Source organism: Microtus pennsylvanicus, chromosome 3 (genome assembly GCF_037038515.1).
Source record: "Microtus pennsylvanicus isolate mMicPen1 chromosome 3, mMicPen1.hap1, whole genome shotgun sequence".
Lineage (NCBI taxonomy): Eukaryota > Metazoa > Chordata > Mammalia > Rodentia > Cricetidae > Microtus > Microtus pennsylvanicus.
This window is the reverse complement of record NC_134581.1, coordinates 61,840,432-61,860,092: the sequence shown is the minus strand read 5'-3', so window position 1 is coordinate 61,860,092 and position 19,661 is coordinate 61,840,432. Positions and strand designations below refer to the sequence as shown.

The 19,661-nt window shown below is 37.3% G+C and overlaps 1 protein-coding gene across 12 annotated transcripts in view; it reads right to left on the bottom strand.

The window, feature by feature from the left end:
- The window catches only part of Neo1 (neogenin 1), a 159,972-nt gene that overhangs the window by 40,977 nt on the left and 99,334 nt on the right, over positions 1 to 19,661 (bottom strand). For 7 of the 12 annotated variants that reach the window (XM_075965707.1, XM_075965699.1, XM_075965708.1 and 4 more), the window contains exons 8-13: positions 15,782 to 16,001; positions 12,002 to 12,156; positions 7,627 to 7,775; positions 7,033 to 7,171; positions 4,109 to 4,158; positions 2,353 to 2,500 (exon numbers count right to left, since the gene is read on the bottom strand). In XM_075965707.1, coding sequence (XP_075821822.1) covers positions 2,353 to 2,500; positions 4,109 to 4,158; positions 7,033 to 7,171; positions 7,627 to 7,775; positions 12,002 to 12,156; positions 15,782 to 16,001 — 861 coding nt within the window. The remainder of the gene's footprint in view (positions 1 to 2,352; positions 2,501 to 4,108; positions 4,159 to 7,032; positions 7,172 to 7,626; positions 7,776 to 12,001; positions 12,157 to 15,781; positions 16,002 to 19,661) is intronic. The other 5 variants (XM_075965702.1, XM_075965709.1, XM_075965704.1 and 2 more) reach the window with 2 other exon arrangements.

Genomic DNA, 19,661 nt, shown 5'->3' with positions numbered 1-19,661 from the left:
TATGTAAGAGCTAGCCAATAAGAAGCTAGAGCTAGTGAGCCAAGCAGTGATTTAAATAATACAGTTTCTGTGTGATTATTTCGGGGCTAAGCAGCTGGGAACCAACAAGCGGCCTGCTGCTACACATCTCACCTATTCAGTTCACAGCTTAATAAAGTGTAAGTTCATAAATAACAAGCAAAAAACAATACAGGGTAGCTCTCAGTGCCCACACCACCTAGGAGAATGCAGAAAGCAGTAATAACTAACCATATCCCAGGAAGTTTGAGGTTTTTTTTTTTTTTTTTGAGCATGAAGGCAACTTTGGGATTACTTAATGCAATGTCTTTGATTTTGTTAAAAAAAGGAAGCCATGACCAAAGATAATGAAAGAGTTGTTACAAAGGAACAAAATCAGCTGGTTTCAGAAGACACCAAAACCCAGAAAAGAATGTAAAGATGTAACTCCTATCAGGTTACCTCTGTTCTTTGAGACCTGCTATAACCACAGCAGAAATAATTTAAACATCAAATATGGCCTAGAAATCTATTTTTCAATAGCCAGTTGGCCAAATGTATTTATAGTAAGTAAAAGAAGAAACCCCAAACTTTCCTATTATGCAACTCTTTATTTACTACCAGCTTTAATAAAGTGTAAGATTTACCAAAACAAAGGCAACAAAGATTCACATATAAAAGTCTACCTACAAAGCAGGATGACAGTGAATATGACGAGTTATGCATCCACTCATGCATACATCTTTAGAATACTTAAATACAAGACACTGACCATTAGGGTTTTTAATATTAGTCTACCTCTCTATACCCAAATAATTGGGATCTTTGGACAGCAGCATAGTACAGAAACCCCAGTCAAGGCAGAAATATTAAGAATGCAAGTAACTAGTCTGGGATGCGAGGTGTGCTGGAGTTAAGGTAACCAACCCTGGCACATGATGAGAAGAGACAGAAAGTTCTGCTCTGTATGTGCCATCCTAAATCTGTCTGATCACAAACAAGCAAGGACAGAGAGAGGAACAAATGCTGGTTCAAGTCAATTCACCTCCCAATTCTTTTTATTTATTATCTTATATGTACGGGTGTTTTGCCTATATGTCTGTGCATCACAAATGTGCCTGGTGCCCTGGGAGGTCAGAAGAGGGTAATTGATTCCCTGAGACTGGAGTTTGACTGTTGTGGACCTCCGTGTGGGTGTTGAGAATCTAACCCAGGAACTCCTGAAGAGCAGCCAATGCTCTTAATGACGGAGCCACTGCTCCAGGCTCATTACCCATTACCATCTTGTCAGAGAGTGCTAAAGAGAGCTGCACATTTGTTTGTAATTGTTAGTGGACAAAACCTTAGAATAAAAACAAACATGGCACAACAAAGATCTGAAAGAAACCAATTATTCAGTTACCATTCCTTGACCTCTAGAAGGGTAAGAATATATGAAAGAGCAGGCAAGAGAGAGTCAAGTATACAAACGCTAAGTTCCTCTTTCTCTAAATAATGGAAAGAGCTTAAAAAACAAAACTAAGGCACACAATAAACATAAAGCTACAGAATGTGTGCTAATGTGGCAGTGTAACCGTTCTCTCCAGCTATATATTAACTGTACAATCCAATGTATTTCTGGTTAATGCTCCAAGACACCAAGAATCTGTTTTTGTTCACATTGTATATTTAATGTTAGTTCACACAGGTTAAAGCTTTTCATTTTGTGGATACTTGGGACATGCTTATAGAGAATAGCTTTCCTTGTCTAGATTCTATCTTCTGTTACATTGGCCTTACATATTCAGATTCTCAAGATTCTCCTGAAAAGGAGCCATACCCTTTCTTAACCAACTCTATTTTTCAAGAATGATCCTTTATTAGGTAGGTATTTGGGTTGATTTTTATAAGATACACTTCATGTTCTGTAATATATAAAAGGAAAATGATACAAAACTATTTCTGATAGAATTTTCTAACTTCACACTGTTCACAGCAGCAAATGTAATTATAATACTGCAGCTATCCAAATACTCTACAGGTCACATGAATCAGGCACAATATAACATGTTTTGTTACCAACTAGGTTGAGTAAATTCTCTTAATTTTTACATTACAAAGTAAGTGTTATATATGCAGAAAATGAGATAATAAAAAAATAAAAATCAAACACAGTTCAAGCCTCAGAGATGGAGGAATTGGCAAGAGTATTTTCCATTAATCTGCATTTAGTTAAAAATGGATTATTATAAGTTTTCGAGAACCATTTTTAATTTGTTTATATAAAACACTGCTTAGAACAGTTTCAGACTAGCATAATTTAAAGTCTGAGAAAGAACCGCCTTTTAGTCATTGACTATATGCAAAGGAGCTTACCTTCAATCAGCTGAGACAGCTGTGTCCCAGTTACTAAGGTCTCAGTGACATCACTTTTTCGGGAGGCCTTTCGGTAACGAATCTTGTAGCCAATAATCTGCCCGTTTTGTGTGGCTGCAGAAGGGGGCTGCCAGTGAATCACTATACTCTGAGAAAAAGCAGTACAAGGAAAAGACTGAACACTTCACAGGGATGGCCTTAACTACGTACACTATTAAGTCCAATTTCACTATAGAAAGAGGAGAATAAGCATGTAGAGTTCATGATACTTGAAGCGTCATCAAATTATCTATTTAACAGTCAGTCAAAAATAATTCTAACTTACTGGGCATGGTGATGCACATCTTTAATCCCAGCACTTGGGAGACAGAGGCAGATAGAATTCTGTGTGTGAGTTTGTGGCTAGTCTGGTCTATAGTGAATTTAGGGTCAGCCAGAGATACACAGTGAGACTCTGTTTCAAAACAAAACAAAATATAAACACAAAAACAAACAAAACTTTAATTAAGAAACTTCCAGTGATCAACTGAGGGGAGATAAAAAGCAGGTATGTGACAAGATGCCATCTAAAAAAATTCATGCTTGAGAGCCAAATGATAAGAGAAACTACCAAAACCCCCTCATGTTTTAAGTCTATGATTTTTGTGTTGCACTGCATAATATCTAACCTTGGGTACATGCAACCCATGGCCATAGCTTGGACATGCCTGATTGAGTCTAGATTCATCTCCTAAGTATTTTATCTGAATGAAAACATTAAAGTCCTGGAAAAGATTTAGAGAGAAAATAGAAGGTCAGAAGCATACAGATTAAGATTAGATTATTGTTAGGTGTAAGAATTATTTTCCTTCTTGAATACAAATTGGCTGTTAATTAAATAATTTCTATGGACAGGAATGGTGGAGTGTAGGTAGTCCCAACCTAGAAAGGCAGAAATTGCAAGATTAAAAATATTTGAGGCTAGCCTGGGCTATACAGCAAGTTCCAGGCCAGCCTGAACTATATACATACAAGTAAGACCCTATCAAAAAACAAAACAGAACAAAAAACAAAAACAAAAAAGTGAAATAAGAGAGCAGTAAATGTTTCCTGAAGAAGCATGACATAGAACTTTTTGAAAAGACTTCTTTAGTATCTGAGACGCGTACATGGTGGATATGCTGTGAACAGACACCAAAATCTATGCCTACCCGTCTTTGGTTTATACTGGCATCGTGTCATCATAAGCAACTTACTTTCTTTGCACAATTTTGTATGGTTAAGATCTAAAATATCATATTTACATAAAAACAGCAATTTGCTTTGTAGAGAAGCTAAAGAAGTTTTAGTATCAGAGAAAGGGAACAGAATAGACAAATGGAGCTCATAGCCCAGCTTTATACCTATGCTGTCTTATCTTCCTGCTTGATTTTAAATATTTTCAGTTACATCCTAATTTATCAGGTTGTTGATGTTGTTATTATTATTATTACTTTTATTTTTTAGGCAGGGTTTCTCTGTAGCTTTGGAGCCTGTCCTGGAACTAGCTCTTATAGAGCAGGTTGGTCTCGAACTCTCAGAGATCAGCCTGCCTCTGCCTCCTGAATACTGGGATTAAAGGCGTGTGCCACCACCACCTGGCTAGGTTATTTTAAAAAGCAAATGAGTTATTGAAACATTAGCCTTCATTGTTTTAATGTTTGTCTAAGGGATCTCTGGCTCTCTAAGACCCTCTAAAGCTTAGTATGCCCGTAAAGAGAAGAGAAGCAAACTTTACCTTTGAATTCCTCACTTCTAAGGACAGATTCTGAGGAGCCGCACTGGGAACTAGACAGGTTAAGGAAAAAAAAAAGGAAATAATCCAATCATCCACATGTTATTGTTCTTGGCCAGACTGAGCACAAATGCACATCTCCAATATTAACTATGTGACTAGGTCTGAATTCAGATAACAATGTCTTATGTTGACAGTTCTAGGGCTATCAACCCTAGTGTGGCCATGCTTGATTCATGTTTTAAGGTAAGACCCTTTCATATGAGTATCCATCCTTACTCAAATCAGGCTGATTCTCTGGAAATCACATAGTTACTTCAGGGATGTACAATGTCTTTGAACCTCTAGACCAGCAGTTCTCAACCTGTGTGTCATGACCCCTCTGGGAGTTGAACAACCTTTTCACAGAGAGGTTGCATATCAGATATTTATGATTCTTAACAGTAAAAAATTACAGTTATGAAGTAGCAAAGAAATAATTTTATGGTTGGGGTTACCATAACATGAAGAACTGTATTAAAAGGCTGCAGCATTAGGAAGGTTGAGAACCACTGCCCTAGACCCCAAACTTCTAGACTTCACATATATTCTGAACCTTAAGCATATTTATTCTGAATATCCATCATAGGCAAGAGTCTTACATTTTCTGGAACCAAGTCTAATAAATGTGGCAAGTGACTGAATGAACTATATAATAATACGGATCAAAATGGGATAGACACACATCGGCAAGTTTGGCTTTCTTATGGACTTTGTAAAGTGGTTTAGAAGGCAATTCTTAAGAAGAGAAAAACCTTTAAAAAAGGAAAGCTGCAGCAATGTGCCAGAGCATGCAATATACCAGAGCATGCATTTAGATGCGAAGAGTCTGGGTCTGCTGGTCAAACATTTACATAACTAACATTCTTACTATACTGGAACTTAACACAAGAACATCGAAAAGTTGATGGTCCATGTTCCTTCCCACATCTCCCTCCACATAATGATAGGGAGCAAAGAAAACTCAAGCAGACATCATTAGTTTACCCTCTATTCACCAAATGCTAGTTCTAGCATTCTCACCTATTCCTCTCATCAGGACCTTAGGTTCTCTATCATCTGGTGACCACATATCAAAATAAGGACCTACTGAACCTTTGTCTAGGAAAATGACATGAGCCTCAAATCAGAGTCAGCTGTACAGGTCTGAAGTAGGACCCAGCACCTGTTCTGAAAACATTTCCACCCTCATAGCCAAGATTTGTTGCAAGCTACAACGTGGCAAGTTCTCACTCCAGACAGTGCTCTCGCAGCAGTTCACTCCTGTTTCCAGCTCGTGTGTAAGTTATCTACAAATGAACTTGCATGTGATCTACTTGATCAAGGTATTCCTTTTAGGTGGCCTAAGACCTGGAATTTACCTTACTTCTAAGTGCTGTCTGAAACCCCCATGTTAAGAAACTTGGTTCCACTCAGTTTTCAAGGTACAACTCAGTAGGCCAACCTATTTAAGTACAGTTAAAATTTGGCTTACATGTAGATTTAAAAGGCCTTTTTCCATAAATTTTTTCCCCAAATCATGACTAACTGGTTTATGCAGTTAGGTAGCCCAACTATAATTTATATTGTATTCCTCTTTTTTATCTGAAAAATTCTCAAGTCCAAAGAAAAGAACAAAGAATAGTACAATAAACACTGTATTCTCTTTCTAGATTCACTAATTACTAACATTCAGCAATTAGTAACATTATTTTCCCATTTAAAATATAAATGAGAAATGGCATAGATATAGGCTTATCCATTGTTTCTGAATTATCTGAGAGATGGCTGCAAATCACTGCAATAGGTCACTCTGAAATACTTTAGTAGATATATGTCTTAAGAACAAGGGCAGGCTCCAATAAAACTAAAACACAACAATCATATTTAGAAACTGCAATTTTGATATAAAAATGGTATCAAATATACATAAATAATATGTCTAATATTTAGCAAGCTTAATACTAATTAGTGTATTGACAGAGATGCTTTTGTCTCTACTATCTAGGAACCAAAGGTCACACATATTTTATATCCCATGTCTTTACTCTTTAGATGATTTTTCTATAAGACTAATAATACATTTTAAGAACTGAGGTCAGTTTTTAAATTAAAAAAAAAGTTGCAGAACTTTTCTCTATTTGACATATCTGTTTGCTAGGCTGAAGTTAAATTTTTGGGTAGGAAAACAATAGAAGCAAAGTTGTATCTTTATCCATGCTTCTTTCCTAGTGATGAAATGTTTGATCATCTGCTTAACAGAGTCAAGCTATAGCTTTTAAAGCATGCATGCTTATATATATGAGCTATATACAAAGACACATATTTAAAAAACAAAGAATACTGAATTTAGATGAGTTTTATCAGAGAAATACCCTTACAGTAAACTACCATTTTCTTTCTTTTTTAAAAACCCCATTGATTTTGACCTATGCAATCACTGGCAAGCTGTAGTGAAAGTACTTCTGTTAGTCATGGGTATGTGCATATAATTTAGTTTAAAATATAGTCACAGGTGAGAAATCAAACTGTCACAAGATATCTATTAGGAAAATAACTATGGCTGGTATGTACAGTAAGGCTAATCTTCCAACTGCCATAAAATGGTCTGTGCAGTAACAAGCAACAGAAGTCACCTACATAGAATACAAAGACTGTCCGAAAAATAACCAAGAATCCATTTAGTATTAGCTACCACATGCTCTGTGCTTTCCAGCGACAATAAAGCTGGTGAAGTTGGTGTTACCTAAAGCTGACATAAGAAAAATACTCAAAAAGGTTAAGTGACTTGAGCTGTAAGGGGGATAATGGGGCTATGAACAGAATTTTCTTGACATCAAAGCACATGATTTTACAACTAATTAGAGTCACTAAGAATGGTATTTTGTTGCAAAGAAAAAAAAGCTCACCATCTGATAATGTTCGAACAGCAACATCTTGTGTGGAGACTCCAGGACCATGTTTATTGTAGGCCACCACTCGGAAACTATACTCTGTGTATTTTTTCAGTCCATTAATAGTGTAGGAGTGACTTGAAACATCAACATCCTTGAATGAAATAGAATACTGTGTGTGTTGTATACACACACACGCACACACACACAACACACCTCTCAAGCCAAAAGAAATGCTACAAAATGACTAAACAACTTCTGCACAATACAGAGTTTTAGCCCTCTTACAGTTATTTATAGCGAAAGCATATTAGTTAATCATAAATAATAATTATTTAGAAATATTATTTGACATTTAGTAACCCCTGCTGGTAAAAGCTACAAAATAAATCAGCACAACAAAACAATACCATCAACATTTAATTTCCTGTATCTCTCCCTCACTTTGATTTCTAATCAACTATCGAGCTTTGGAAGATCTGGGGGTTGGGGGGGTACAGAACTAGTACATCTGTGCATGCTAGGCAACTGTTCTACCACTGAGCTGTATCTGCAACCCCTTTAGTTTTTTAGAAACCAGTGGTTCTAAAAGATCATGTCATTTTATACCTGTTCTTTATCAGTCCCCTTTTCCATGTAGTACAATTTGTAATTCTGAATTTCCCCATTGCCGGACAGTGGTGTTTCCCATGTGACAGTGATAGAAGTAGGTGACGTTGCATGAGCTCGGATATTAGGTGCTGGGCCAGGGAGCTGAACTGAAAAGAGAATTTCAAGAGCTCAAGATATAAATCATGTTTACTGTAGTTCTTAATCACTCTCAGTGATACTGTCACAATGTCACAAACAATAAAAGCTCAGAAGACAATTGATTTAAGTTCTTATAGGAGATATACATTTTTCTTTACGTTAATTCAAAGTCAGAAATTATCTATGATGTATCTTCAATTTATTAAAAATAAGAAAAATACACAAAGAATTCTTTTGTCACTTATAAACTTTCAAGAGTAGTTTGTGTATGTGTGTGCACGTGTGTGTGTGTGTGTGTGTATGTGTGTGTGTGTGTGTGTGTGTATTCACTGGTACAGACTGTGGAAACCGTAGGTCAGCTAGAGTGGATGGATGATCAGAGCCCTGGGACCCACCTGTCCCCCATTTCTTATCTAGAGATGAGGTGTATGCCCCGCCTTATATGAGTGCTGGGGATCCAAACTCCAGTCCTTAGACTTGCATGACAAAACCTTGAATCACTGAGCTATCTTCCTCAGCCCCCAATCTGGTTTTGTAGAGGAATAAGGTAGCACATGAAAGCAACCACCATTGGAGGATCTTTCTTTTGTTGGGCGCTAAACAGGCCCACAGGGATGGGCAGAGGTCTCCTTCACAAGAACTCCCAGTTTAGCACGGAAATCAGGCATATTAATAAATCTCAACAGATTCATTTGGTGGCTGTAATGAAATAGAAAAAGAGTACAGGATTCTGTTGTGTGAAGGGTTGCTTAGGTAAGGGGAGGGAAAGAAAGGCTGGTGAAGACTTCTTGGTATTACAAATAATCTGTCTTCTCAGACAGCAGAGAGAAAATTGGTATTGGAGCAATCAAGGGGATAAGTGGAAAGACAATGTTATATGACTTGTATGGTTCTACCACAGAATGGTTGTGGAAGAAATAATGTTGAAAACAAGAGCCAGACAGTGAGGACCCTTTGTTGTTCTGCTATAGAGTTTAGATTTTCCCTAACAGTCAGAGGACAGGAGCATGACAGTCAGACCCATGTTTAGAAATGGTGTGTGGATACATGCACAAAAGAAAAGCAGCAAAGCAACAAAACTAGTTAAAGGAATAGCATTTGCTTTAGTAATAGTCACCATTAATTAGTATTATTATTCCCATTATAGATAAGTTTTGAGGTGAAGAAGCTTTCCAAGTGATGGGAAATATATAATGCTGGAGCCAGAAGTTGGTCACTTTTTGAGTCTAAAACATAGGACTTCATGGAGATCAATAAGAAAACTGGAAAAGTACCTTCAAGGGAGTGGCTGTCCTCTGTGGACTCCTAATTTTCACAATGGCTCATACATTAATCTTTTCAAAATAGTCTTTTCTTATGACTAAGAGTTCTTTCCCACTGGTATGCCAATCCTAGCTAGCTGCCCTTGCCTACACTTTGGGAGATGTCCTGTTATTTGAAACTAAGTTTTCTAGCACTAATGTCTCCATTATGGACACTGTTAGATTTAAGGCCAAAGAAGGGGAAATAAGTTAAAACAAACTGGTTTACTCAAATAGCAGCACTATGCCTTAAGATGTGTTTTGCTTCAGAAGTAGAAAAATCTGAATGTAGTTATTTTTAACAGTTGGTTGCTTTATTTAGTCATGAACCATGCATGCTATTTGTTCAACATTAATAGCACAGTTCAACATTAATAGACAGGTAGGGTTTGTCACACTTCTGTTGCAGTGAAAATTTTCTTCTAACTTAACTAAACAGAGGGGAAAACAAAATAGTTCATCAATTCTCTTGACATCACTTTCAATATACTCATTAATGAAGTGCAGGCAAATATGATCCTTAAAAAAGGCACTAATGATTCATTCAAACCAGCTGTACAGTGGTATAATAAACAGAAATCTTAAGTTGACTTATAAAGCTAAATAGTCAAAGTACTTCCCAAAGACAGCTAATTTAACATTCAGACCTCTCCATATACTTCATACCTTCAGGAGGAGCAAGGTCCTCTTTACTTCACATGTCTCTATTGTCAAATTCCAAATGCCAGCTGGGAAGTGGTGACACAGGCCTTTAATCCCAGCACTGGGGAGGTGGAGGCAGATGGATCTCTGTGAGTTTGAGGCCAGCCTGGTCTATAAAGTGAGTTCCAGGACAGACTCCAAAGCTACACAGAGAAACCCTGTCTTGAAAAACAAGACAACAACAACATCAAAATTCCAAATGCTTCATCAAAACTGGTTGTTCCTCCTGCTTATACCTCATTTAACTGCTCTTTCTTTCTCTCTTTTCTTTGAGACAGGTTTCTCTTTTAACTGTCTTGGTGGCTGTCCTGGAACTCGCTTTGTAGACTATGCTGGCCTCAACCTCACAAATATACGCCTGCCTCTGCCTCCCCTCTGCCAACTGACTGCTGGAATTAAAGGCGTGCACCACCACCTGGCCTAACTACTCTTTCTTGACCACAGCTCTTCAACATGTCACGGCAGCACCTCACGCTATTATGTATTTAACTGCCTGTTTCTGGTATTATTTGTAAATTCCTTTGGACAGAAGTCAAGGCTTACTATTCTTGTAGGTCTGAACTACCGAACACAGTGAAAGACACACAGTTAGGTACATAATAAGGTCTCTTTTCCATATGCTGTCTCTTTCACTTCTAAACTTGGCAATGATACTTCTAGTTCAGAGGTTTTCAAAATTTGATCACAAAGTCTGAAATGTTCATGAAAGCTATAGACTCTTTACCAAGGCGAATGTGAATATATATAGACACACAGATATTTTCATTTTCAGAAGGTTCACAGCCCCAGGACAGACTTCTGCACCAGAACAAATCCAGTGGTCCTTCCTTCATTTTCATCATGATTCACTTTGCATGAACTGTTTGATCCTATTTCTGGGATTTGGGTCATGCAGCTTTCTTCCCCAAGAATGCTTGTGCTATGTCAAATGCTTTAAGGTCAACCCCAGGTTCCATCTTTCCTAGGTTCCTTTCTATATTTTTATACAACTTCTTCCTTGCTCTGAATTCTAGTTCAGTATCGTTCATGTATGGTATCTGGACTTAAAAGCTAATGATGGATAATGGAGTCTAAAAATCAAATGGACAATTCCCACACTTATCTGAAAACAGTCAACTGTGAAATTTAACACCCTACCCTGAGATGAGAATGCATTCCCCTTAAATCAACTCTGGAGACTCTTCAAGGCTCTTATGTTCTTGCCTAGTGTCCAATACTATGGTGATCAAAGTCCTCTTCGCATATCTACTACTGTTTACCCTTAAGGACAAATCTTACTTGTTAACTGTTCCTGTATCTCCAATATTGTTCATAGTACCTGGCATAAGAGGTACTCAAATATTTGTTAAGTAATTTGCTATAATATTAAAAATTGAAGGCTCTTAAGTTCTTTCCTTTATCCTTGAATTATTTCTGTTCCATTATTGATAAATTCATCCATTCTTCTGAGTTCCCAGATAGGGAGTTTCTACAAATGTATCTCACATGTTCTCCACTAAAACAAAGTCTTTTTTATTTAGGTTCATGAACACAGAGAAGCTAGTGTAGGTACAATAAAAGTAAACTATAGAATATTCTAAGGAAAACATGGCTTATGGTGAGAGGCAAAACTTCAAAAAATCTCAAGAAGGGAAAACACTATATGATATTTCTTACAAATACAGGCCTGTAGTTTATAATCCAAAGTTAAGGCATACAGGACATTTATAATATAAACAAACTTGACACTTGCCTTAGTCACAGAAAGCCTTAGAAATATAATTAGAGGTAACACTATTGAGCACAAAAGAACACAGATCCAAAGTAAGAGCACCAAGAAGTTCTAACTAGTGAGGTATGCTAACACAGGGCACTCCAGCTGGTGACAAGTATAAATACATACCTCCTGTGCAAAGCACTACATTAGACATTACAGCAACTGTTCATAAATATGTTATATGAATAAAAGCAACTGAAGGCATGAAATGATGATGTATCTCAGAATCACACAGATAAAAGAGTACAAAGGATCTGAAGACAGGTTCTACAATACTTTTAAACTAAGTCGTAAAAGATCAGTGCAATACGAACATAAAGGAAGTAGAAATACACTGTCCTTTTACTTTTAGTGATTGACAGAAATTCATTTTCACATTCAGAAGGAGCTTGAAGCTATTAAGCAAGACAAAAAGCTGACAGGACTCCAAATTGTCTCCCTCTAGGTGCGGCCAACAGACAGGTGAAAGACTTACCTTCAGGCTGTGTTTCTACTCGTAGAGGAGCTGAACTCTCTCCAGAACCATGTTTATTTTGAGCCATAACTTTGAAGATGTACACAGTTGCTGGCATCAAGTTTTGAATAGTCACCTGCATCTCTCCTGGCTGACTGGTATTCTCAACACGCTCCCTTTGGATAAAGAAGGGGTTTTGAAAGAAACTGGTCAATACAAATATTTTTAGATAGTTTCAATTTCTAGATCATGTGAAAGTTCTAATTATTAAGTTTCACTTATTCTCAAAAGGGTTACCAGGAAGAACAGTATATGGTGCAGACAGAAGAGCAGATCATAAATACAGGAATGATCTTGATTAAACATTACTGGCATCACTGATTATAGCTAAATACACACACACAACCCAGCAGTGTGTGTGTGTGTGTGCGCGCGCGCGTGTGTATGTGCGTGTGTATAACAAAGAGGCCATGAATTGGAGGGGAGATGAGAAGAGTTGGAGGGAAAAAAGAGAAAATGAAAACAAGGTAATCATATTTTCAATAAATTTTTTTAAAAAAGAATCCAGGCGATGGTGGCGCACGCCTTTAATCCCAGCACTTGGGAGACAAAGGCAGGAGGATCTCCGTGAGTTCAAGACCAGCCTGGTCTACAAATTGAGTGTCAGGACAGTCAGGGTTGTCTGAAAGGTGGGGTAATGAGAGAAATCAGGCATTACTGAAATCTGGAACAAATTTCTATAGAATCATTATTTTAAAAGTCTATGTTATATTAAGACAGTGTTGGATAATAAGCTAGGAAATTGAATTCCAGGTATGGTAGGGCTGTTTGCCAGCCAAAAGACTATGATCAAATCACTACCTCTTTCTGGACCCCACTTTCTTTAGGTATTTAATGGAAGAATGAGACAACATGGGCAACTATTTTTTAGAAGTCCATATGGTAAATTTAAGCTTACAGGCAAACACTTCCTCATATAAAGATTAAAAAGTCACTATTTTAAAATATAGATACAACTATTAGCTCCTGGATCATAAAAATAACAACTCTGATTTGGCCTTTTATCCATAATATGAAACTCTGGAACTGGACTAACAGCTCAAATACTTCACCAACCTTGAAAATGCTTTTAGTCTTGGGAATAACTCTCAATTCTTCATTTAATAGCCAATACCAGAAAAGAACTGCTGTTTAAAATAGAGGCCTTTTTAAAAAATAAAGAGGACAAAATTTCATAGAAATTTCGAAAGGCAGGCAACGGACACTCTGGACTACACAATTTAGGTACTCAATAGAACTACTACTTTTGACCCATGCATATAGTGACATCTGGTGGTTATGTTTTTAAATGCAGAAGTAGAGAAATTTGCCTATAATGTCTACATTCTTACACCGTATTCTTAGTATACTGTGTAAAAAAAAATGTATTCTTCTCGTTCTATGAATGACAAATATAAGCTCAAGAAGGTTAAATAGTTTATATTATAAAACAAAAATAATCACAATAGATTTCTTTTCCATTTTTAGACTTCTTTTATTCCTTTATTGCTTGTATTTAGAAATCAAGCTTATTGAAGCAACAAAGTTGGCCTCTTAAACAATCTTCTTCAATACACTTACGGTATTTGCCTCACCCACTCTATGTCACTGTTCTCATCTTCATCCAGGCTATCAACTGCTTGTGTCTAGATCAACATACCTTCTTTCTCTCTGGTTTTATTTTTTCTTCTTCTATTATAACCTTGAAAAGTACTCTCAAAATACTGATAACTACAAACTGTTAATACAGTTAGAAGGCATAACTGCTCAAGGGTCTAAAATGGTCTATTCTCATTTGATTATGCCCAGATTCTAACTGGCACTTCAACATCTGGTTCCAAATGTGCATTTTATTTTTAATCTCAAACTAATTTCTACCAAAAGCTCTGGTCAAGGAGGCAAGCTTTATGGTCTCATCCTCACACCAGACACTCTTGTGCCCTAGTATCTGTCATTATAAATGTCTCACCTAGCCCACTTGCAGCTGCTGAATGACATCATCAGGTTTGTAAAATTTCCTAAAAGGTAACAAAGGGCATGGAGATAAGCTGACTCTAATACAGTGTAAAAGTGAATGAACACTTGTATGTGGGCATTTAGATAAGGCCTGAGGAATGTGATAGACAATAAGCCAAGTATAATTACTTGTTTGGAAAATGTATCTATGGTAGACGGATTAAAAAAGGCAAAGTTCCTGCTGGGGAAATAGTGTTATGCACAGGAATAACTAGATGCCTTCTTCCCTTTGTAAACTTACATGACATTTGCAGTAAAATGCCAAAGTCACCTGTGGGTTATTTTGACACTCAATTCCCTAAAGTCCATGTAGTACTACTGCATCCTTCAACTCTGTGGGTGTGAGTTTGGGTTTTTCTTGGGGAATGCTTTGTTTTTTTGTTTTGTTTTGGGGGTGCTTTATTTCTTATATTTTGCTGTTTTCTTTTTCAGTTTTTTTGTTTTCAGCCCTTGCCACTCTCTAATCTTCCTCTGTGGTTTTATTTAATGTCTTTCTTGTTCATTGTACTAGTAATATTGTATATCTTTTTTATGAATAGGACTGTTTCCTTAGCTTTGTAAAATCTCAAGCATCCTGTTTTCAGCAAGCATTATCCAACAAGCAGTCCAATCTATCAAAATAAAATTATGCTAATGAGACTTCTGATGGGGCGAAATCACTGGGCCCTACATCTGCTGAGCTTGGTAGACTGGCCATAAAAACAATAAGTATATAACAATTACAGAAACCCCAGTATAAAAAAATAAACTGTACTTGATGTATTAGGGCCCTAAGCCAAGCACAATGAAAGAATCTACAACAGTCAGCAGGTGAAATGGGTTTTTCACAGAGTTTATGATTTGGGGGAAAACAATATAATATAAATACCTTAGGTTGATCAAATATTATTATAGTCAACTGTCAATATTAGGGGTTTTAATATATACAGAGAGTAACATTAATGTGCTGAGGCAGAGACTGTCTTGAGAGGGCTTCATGTATAGAAGGATTAAGGCATGTAGTTTTAGCTGGGAAGAAGAAAGGAGAAGGAGACCAGGGAGACTGGGAACAAAGGTTTTAGTGATAAGTAGACTGGCTTCGCTAGAAAATGAGTTTAATTGAGAAGAAAGAAAATGAAGGTACACAGAAAATAAAGCCAGACTGTGGATAAAGTGTCTGGAGATTCTAGACACCCTCATGCAAACAATTTGAGCTCTTGAGATGGGTGGAGATACCAGGGAAAATTTACCAACAATGCTCTTACAGAAATTACTCTGAAGTACTCTTGTGACATCAAAGAGATTCTGTAGGTACAGAACTACATTCATTTGACTAATAAATTAAACCTATTTTAATCTCTACACTTTCTGCTAAATCATGAGAAAAGGATAAAGTTCTAGAGTTAAGAGATGTGTTTCAGTGGCAGTTTATCTAGTGTGCATATTGATTTGATTTGGATTGAACCCCTGAACTATAAACAGAAATCAAAACATACCAGCACAGTCCTGGCTGCATCTGAATGCTTCTACCTAAAGAGGTCTATCTGCTTTCTTTCATTATTTCAGAAAGATAGGAAAAAATACTAGGACTTCAGTATGCTTGGAGTTTACATAATGACTCAAATGACTTTAGGGAAAACACATTTCAATAATCTTATTTTCTGGACTGAAAATTGGTACAAACCCTGTATGGATAAAGCAGGGTGGCTATAACGAGGCAGAGTGTAAGAAGATGCAGTCCACTGGCCTAAACATCCAGGCACTTACCTAGCAATCCCTTCTTTGGTGTAGAACACAGAGTAGGTGAGGTTGTCTCCATGAGGATCTGATGCAGGTGTACGCCATGTCAATTTGATAAAGCGGGTAGAGACCAGAGAGGCCACGACATCCCGAGGAGCTGAAGGCAGTGGTCCAGTTGTGGCTGGTGCTAGATGGTCAGTAGTGGCACTGGTCAGTGAAGTGGGAGGTAATGTTGGGATGGCAACATCTTGTCATGTGCAAACATTGGGGAATATGAAGGGCAAACCACGACGGTTTTTAAAAAGAGAACAGAAAAACAAAAAACAAAAAAGAAAAATAAACAAAACCACGATGGGAAATAAAATAAAATGAATGAACATAAAAAAGGTCATTAAACTGAAGGCTAACATGCAGGCATGGAACAACTACTGCAAACTAATGGGGTTTTTCAAGACACATCACTGTAAAACAAGCAGATTTTCTGATCTGATAAGGGTTATGGGTAAGGTACAGGGAAGTGACAGTTGAAAATAACACATCTCAAAGGACACAGCAGTGCCCAGATGATTTTCTTAATATTGAAAGCAGCATGCAATATCTGTCAAACTTTGTATACAACTTTCATAGTTTGGTGGACCTCAGTATCTTCTACTTTATCAAAATATGGAAACCTTTGTACAATGACTATAGTATAGACAATCCTCATTACACTCAACAAATGCCTCAAGGGAAAAGTCTGAGGATAGGGTAGGGCTGTATGACTTTGATATAGAACTAGAAAGATTAGAAAGCTAAACTTTCAACTTTAATATTAAGCTCCGTTCTCCATATTGGCAATATCCAGGTAAGTGACAGCTTTCCTCATCTTGATACTCAAATTACACTACATTTGTCATTATGTCAATCCATTTAACTATAACATTATAAAAATTGCATCACAAAAATTCTAAGATCACAAAAATAGTATATGTAACTTAAGATCCTCTGCAGGATCTTCACCATAATGTAGGTTAAAACAGCCGTGGACATGAGGTACTGGTTGCAAGAGGTGAAGCAGTGGCACAAAACATCCATGGCTAACTTGATCTTCCTTTCTAATTTTACAAATTTTACTCCTTATACTCAACCTCTTCTTCTTTAGAAACAAAAGGTGCACGTTTAATCTCACTCCACCATGCCTGAGAGAAGGTCTCATATTTTTTTAAAAAGTTATGTTGAAATAGGAGCAGCAGGGCTGTGTCCCGCCACCCAGCCGCCCGCATGGCTAGCTTTATATCCGAAATAATTACACGGAAACTGTATTTTTTTTAAACACTGCCTAGCCCATTAGTTCCAGCCTCTTATTGGCTAGCTCTTACATATCGATCTAACCCATTTCTAATATCCCTGTAACACCACGAGGTGTCTTACCAGGGAAGATCTTAACCTGTGTCTGTGTCCGGTAGGAGAATCATGGCGACCGACTGACTCGGCTTCTTTCTCCCAGCATTCTGTTCTGTTTACTCCGCCTACCTAATTTTATGTCCTATTAAAGGGCCAAGGCAGTCTCTTTATTTAACCAACGAAATTAACACAAAACAGAAGACTCTCCCCCCAAAGTTACTATACACTTCCTGAGGAAACTGATAGAAAACAGGCAGAGAAGAAAACAATTAGTAGACTTTGTTACTCCTACAACCACCCATTTGGTGGAGATTGAACCCAGGGCCTCCAGTGTGCTAGAGAAGCCCTCTTATCTTACTAGTTTTGAATTAAGTGGTAGAACAGGGAACAGTCTCCTAGAAGTATTTAAGCCATTTCCATACGGAATTCTGCCTCTTTATGTGGGCCCATAAATAATTACAACAATTCTGTCATCTGTACTACCTTATTGCCTTCATCTTAGAGAGGACGGCACTCTGGAGTTAAAACCACCTGTCCTGGGCCATGGCAAGTAGTGGAGTAGTAAACCTAACTTGACTTTTAGTTTAAAAGGGCTCTGAATTTAGCCAACAGAAGAAAACTTTGTTTCCAGTTTGGGTATGCCACTTACTTGTATAATTTTGGACAAATTGCTTATTTTTTCCTGATCTCTCCTTTTTGTGTCTACCCCCATAGAAGTTTAGTCTGTCAAAATGTAAGATTATAAAGTTTTCCTTCAGCTGTAAGTACACACTTTAATGAGACACATATCAATATGGCAAGTCAAATTTGAATAGCCACTGAGAATGTGTTCATGTCCTGCATGCCTTGATAGTGTGTTGCCTCAGAGGAAATGTCTGCCTCTCGTTCACAGCTTTCAGAGTTCTTTTCTTTTACGTCAGTTTGTTTACATAGCAGCTTAGGAGGTGGGGCAGAAATGGACTTAGATGCTGAGAGGAAAAAATCAGGAACTTTCAGGTTTCTGGCTTAGCAGACTGGGCTGGTGGAAAAGGAAATATAAATGAAGACAAGGGACTGAGGAGTAGATGATGAGTTGGTTTGTCTTAGGTAACAGTCACCTATATAGAAATGTATACAGGCAGCTGCAAATATGTATCTGATTATTATTTTAAAAAGTCACTAAAAACCTTTGCAGGGTTCAAAGAGTAATCTAAACACAATTGCTTCTAAAACATATAAATATAGTGGGAAGAGTCTTGGATTGAATTCAAAGATTCATGTTTAAACCGTGACCCAGACACTTCCTAATAATGCCAGTGTGGCAAGTCAGCCTGCTTTGTGTCAGTTTCATCTATAAATCAGGAGCAGTAGCACTCCCTACCCGTGTCCCATATAATAGGAACCAGATGAATGCTAAACAAGAAAATACATGTATAATTGGCTTTGAAAGGGCAATATGCACAATACTTCCCCCATTGAATGGGATGAAAGCAGCTAGGGAGATAATGTAAGCAGGGGAAAGCAGGTGAAGGGCGTAATGGGTAAATCATTTAGACTGGGAAGTTTGGTTGTCCTCTGATCTTCTCATGCACATTTCTGTAATTCATTAACATCATACAGCACTTATTTACACCACCCATGTTCACACTGTACCACCTCATACGAATCTACAAGCCCCTTAAAAACAAAATCTCTACTTGTTTCATCTTGTAACCACTCACTTCCTCTGTCTACTTTAGATAATCAATAAATTCATATTACTAAATTAATAAATGGAAGAAAATTCAGGAATGCTTCCATGGAGACCAATGTTTCTAAAAGCTCATTCAACATTTTGATCTTTTTAGTCAAGCATAAACAAATAACATTATATAAGCAAATTAAATTTTCAAAAGAGACATTTATTTCATGTACATCTAATCAAAGTGTAAACATTACCAGATTATTGTAATAATGTAAACAATCCCTCACTGATCAAGGTAGGACGAATCTATGCACACTGCAGCTCACCTTCCCATGTGGGTTCTATGTCCTACCTAAGCAAGTGAGGAAAAGAGACTTATGTGACCATATAGACTCAAGTAAGAACTAGCTTATACCGGCATCTACAGCAAAATAGTACAGACTGGGACTCTGGTGGATGACAAAAATCTCATCCCCAACAGCAATGATAAAACTATACGAAACTTCCCAGACTTGAAATTGACCAAAGGCACAACACAAGCTAAAATGCTGTGGAATAATCCTTCTGTACACTGTGAGGACGTGCTGCTCTCATTGTCAACCAAAAGCTGAATAGCTGAAGGCTAGGCTGAATTTTGGGGGTAGAAAGAATGTTGGGGAGAAGGAGGAGGGATCTGGGGAGACACCATGAGAAGAACAAGCCTTGGGGCAGCACACAGATTAATGGAAATGGGTTAAGTTATAAGAGCTAGTTAAAAAAATTAAGCTATTGGCCTAGCATTTGTAATTAATATTAAGTCTCTGTATGATTATTTGGGGAGCAGCTGGTGGGACAAAAAAGTCCATCTACACCAAGAAGCAT